Genomic DNA, 4,333 nt, shown 5'->3' with positions numbered 1-4,333 from the left:
TGTTACATCATAGAAAAAAAACTATCCGAAGGCAAATCTCCTAATTAAAACCAATTTTATATCAAAACTAGTTTTGTATCCACTTTTTATTTAATTATACACTCACAAAATTTAGGAAAAAAAAAAAGTTTAACAACTCTCCCCTAAGGGAACAAGTGACGGAGAACAAATCCAAAGACGATTCGAACTTATTGGTGTTCGCTCGTCCTTAAATGTAAGACGAATGAATGAATGATCTCGTCCTTTGGCACAAGGCACGTTCTTATATACAACTAGGTGAAACCCGTGCGTTGCACCGGGCTATTTAGTTTTCAACACGATTCTTATTAAAGGAAATGCAACAAATATTATAACGAAAAATGAATAAATATTATATATACGGGGTAATATAATAGATGTTCATATAAATTGTACAATAAAAAAAAATTCAGATTTGTAAATATTCACAAAATGATGTACTAAAATTTTATTAAATAGGAAAATTTTGACTCGAATTACTTTCAAAACTACTTTTAACAGATTGGCGGAGCCGATACTTGCGGTTACCATTCAATGTTCTACAAAAACAGAAATCAGAAGCTTCGACTTGTTTCCAATACATTGCGAATTCTAGCTGCAACAACAAAATCCAATTTAAAGCCCCAACTTGCAGCAAATTACCAAGACAGAAACCTTAGATCTGCAAAATGCATAAAAGAAATATATCAACATAGGGATGAAAAGAACAGGTAATGTAAAAATGACAAGCAGATATTACTTGTAAGCATAGGATGATTATCATTTTATATAAGTGTAGGTTCATTATCATTTAATATTCAGAGCTTTTTGTTTAGTGAAAACGTTAATGCAAGCTGAGGTAATTGAATTTTTGATAAGCTTAGCCTAACTTCGACTTTTGAAAATCATAAGCTTTAAGGTCGTAAGCTATTACAAGATACATGCGAAACACACACTTTGATATTCAGAAAATCTTGATTATCAACAGCACCATCATCTGAAAGTCCTATAGTTTCCCAAAAATAATGTTTTGCTCCTGGTTCTTCTAAAACATCCACTCTCGAGCTTGAGCTGGTTTTGACACCCATCTGACCACAAAGCCTTTCATCTCGCGATGTGAGAAATAACTTGAAACCCTTTGGCAACGGACTTGCTAGTTCAATATCTTTGAGGTCAATGACGTTCCAAAGATCGTCCAATGTAGTCCAAACTTTTTTCTTGCCATCTTCGGACATACCCAAAAATTTATCCTTAAGATGATTAGCCCTCGCTTCTTTAGTTGATTGTGGAACAGATTTCCTCCAGCGTACTATGCAATAGCTTCTTGGCTTGCAATTGGATCAATACTATTCCCGATAACCACCCTTACAACCCGATTAAACAGGTTCCTATTCGTTACAACCTACTTCAGTTCTTCCATCATTGTAGTCTTCCCTATACCACCGATACCACATAGAGCACCTTCTGCGTTGTATTGTCTAGTTCATATTAATTTAACACGAATGTATGGAGCATATAACTTTTAGATTATAGAATATTGGAAACCAAAACCCCAATACCTTTTATAGTTATTTTACGGCTTATCTAATTGCAATGTTTATTTTGAAAAGGTCAATAATACAAACCAGTAGTATCTGAGTTCAGAACCTAAAGGCCGCTTAGTACATTAGGAACAATTAAATACCATAAGTATACACATCCTACTTAATTTTGTTAAAGGCAATTGGCATTAATCATATATGTATATAATACATAATGATGTTGGTTATGAGAAACTCCCTATGGTCACAACAGTGTATTGGTCTCTAGCAGAGATAAAGGAATAAAGAATTGACAAACCTGAGGAACCAAGTCACTACCAGAGATAGTGGGATAAATCTCACCCAATAGTCCTATTTTCTTCGGTGAACCCTTCAGTATGAGCCTCAGCAAACGAACTCGAGCCCCTCCTTAACCCTATTCTTTCTTCAACAAATACATGAGTAGATGCATCAGCTAAAAGGCTTTTGAATAAATTGTTATTGACATGAACAATAACATAAAATCAAAGTATATGTAGAAAGACAAGTTGACTACAATATGAGATTTCGCTCTACAAGTGAATACTTTAGATTTCGAGCTTGAGCTTAAGCCTAAACACGGGGAAAGAATCACCAACACGAAAATAGGAAACAACCATATCTAACAATATATAATACATCATTAGTAATTAATCACAACAAATATATTATATCAAAAACCTAAGATCCCCAACCGATACTACCAATCTGCAAAATAGCTTTTCTTTGAATGCATCAGTCAACAAATAAAACATATCTCTTCCACCTCTCAATGTTCAATAGTACGTTTTTAGTGTTGGGTCAATGTCAGAGATAAGTAGCAACACAGTCTTCCTTGTCTATAGTCAACTATTTATATGCAAAAGTTCAGTTTTATTGTTGTCTATTAGTCAGGATATACATATAAGTGATGATGAATAATGGACGTTAAATACCCACCCAATCCTGTGTAGAGCGATCATATAATGGTAACTAATCATCCTTCAAGTAAATCAAATGCTTTATAGGCTTCACATTATCAATATGTGTACTCTTCATCACATAAATAATCTTTGTGTAAGCTTCATTCTTCTTCATCTCATCTGTCATCAGTTTCAAATTGTGAATCGTCAATCAATAAATTATATACATCTACCTTCAGTAAACAGCAAGTATTAATCACATTTAACATTCTTAATCTTACTAATGTGGTTATAGCAGAGGTCTAACTGATCCCTGTGGTGATCATGAATATTACTGATTTGATGGACCAAACTGAATATCTCCCTCGTTGTGGTGGTCATTGTCAGATGCCTATATCAAAAGATCTTATATGCATATGTTATACTAATGGGTGAAATATGGCACGAAGAAATAAGTCAATTTGATAACATACTCATTTCCCGATCAAACTAAGGCCGATCACTACAGATAGACAACCCACAATGCTTTGGATGGTCCAATAAACCGTAGTGGAATAAATTATTATACTATGCTAATACATGATAGATGCAATTGTCTTAAATGAACCAAGAACTTATGATAATAACAACATTCTAAAATAGAAAATAAAAAATGCTACAAACTTCAAGCCAAATTCCATAATGGAAATATAAAACGAATGATATAGCAGCATACAGCATGATAACGCTCTTTATCGCATTTCAGTTTATCTATATATGATAACATAAAACATTATACCCAATTATAAAACCCAATTCTAATCAACCAAAGAACGCTATAGTTATGGTTGCTATATGTTATGACTGCTTAAAGTAAATTACTGTTTGTTCAGACACGAACAAAAAAATTTCCAGGTAAAAAAACACCACCACATACATCGATCCTGCAAAACATGTCTATATATATAAATCACACAAGAACTCGGCCAAAATTATGATTTATATCTCCAAAAATCCATTTTAATCAAATATGATTTATATTTTCAAAACCCATTCCAAAACCCCTATATACATATAACAATTTTCATGATTTCTATTCACAAACATTCAAACAAAGATTGACTAAACTAAAATATAGTGAAAGAATCGAAAAATATTACCTGGAATAGTTGATTTCGTGATGTCGTTAGTGCGTATTAAAAATAAAACCTTGCGTTGATAGAAGAGAAAAGAACCATGCGTTGATATGATCTCTATAAGGTCGATTTAGCTATTATTTGAAAACCCATAAATCCCTAAAATCTAGGGATATGAGTTATCTTTAAGATGGAGAAATTGAAAATAAGAAAAGGATTTAGGAGTTGTCATCGATGAGATCTGGGAAACATCTGTTTTAAAATAAAGTTCGATCTGAATCATGTTTATTAATGGTGAGTTTGACTCTTATAAACAAAAACCTTGTTGGTTGCACTGGTAAACACGCGTTGCGAATGAGTAGAAATTGATGATGTGGCTGTATACGTGGCATGCAGATCGTTCTGGTGACGCCATATCAGAAATTGCTGACATGGCAGGCTCAGAGAGCGCCACTCAAACGCTTTCTGATAGGCTTTTATATATATACTAGATTTAATCCCGTATAAAACACGGGTGGATTAAAGATATAAGTGATAATTCGTCTTTGAAATTGAAATAATGGTTGAAATTTGATCATCAAACTATATAAAAATTTAAGATTGTAAATGTATTTTTTATTATTGAAAAATATACATATTTATTATGTGGCCCATTATGATAATTGTTTTAGCCTAATTATAGGAATTATATTGGGCCAACAAATAGAAATCTAAATTTTAATGTAGCCCAATTATCAGAATTGGTTTAGCCCAGATTTGA

At 32.8% G+C, this 4,333-nt stretch overlaps 1 protein-coding gene across 7 annotated transcripts; it reads right to left on the bottom strand.

The window, feature by feature from the left end:
- Positions 1-350: 350 nt before the first annotated feature.
- LOC122581789 lies at positions 351-3,842 on the bottom strand. 7 transcript variants are annotated; one of them, XR_006321047.1, is made up of 5 exons: positions 3,598-3,842; positions 2,496-2,638; positions 1,837-1,962; positions 954-1,461; positions 351-679 (listed from the first exon to the last, which is right to left on the bottom strand). XR_006321047.1 is itself a non-coding variant. In XM_043754069.1 (2 exons), exons 1-2 carry the CDS (start codon positions 1,230-1,232, stop codon positions 657-659), a joined length of 324 nt encoding a protein of 107 aa, XP_043610004.1. In that variant the 5' UTR covers positions 1,233-1,822; the 3' UTR covers positions 351-656. The 7 variants fall into 7 exon arrangements, 1 of the variants encoding a protein (XP_043610004.1); XR_006321046.1 differs by lacking the exon at positions 954-1,461; XR_006321048.1 differs by lacking the exon at positions 351-679 and having other exon boundaries at positions 754-1,461; positions 1,837-1,958.
- Between the last annotated feature and the right edge of the window lie 491 nt (positions 3,843-4,333).

This window comes from Erigeron canadensis, chromosome 9 (assembly GCF_010389155.1).
Source record: "Erigeron canadensis isolate Cc75 chromosome 9, C_canadensis_v1, whole genome shotgun sequence".
Lineage (NCBI taxonomy): Eukaryota > Viridiplantae > Streptophyta > Magnoliopsida > Asterales > Asteraceae > Erigeron > Erigeron canadensis.
The sequence above is the reverse complement of the archived record's forward strand: the minus strand, read 5'-3'. Positions and strand labels throughout refer to the sequence as shown.

Bases quoted from the DNA above. Each gene is read 5' to 3' on its own strand.
- LOC122581789 (XM_043754069.1), bottom strand. From the start codon at position 1,232: ATGTCCGAAGATGGCAAGAAAAAAGTTTGGACTACATTGGACGATCTT. The intron at 680-931 runs GTAATAGCTTAC...TGCATTTTGCAG, and splicing joins GTGTGTTTCGCATGTATCTT to ATCTAAGGTTTCTGTCTTGG.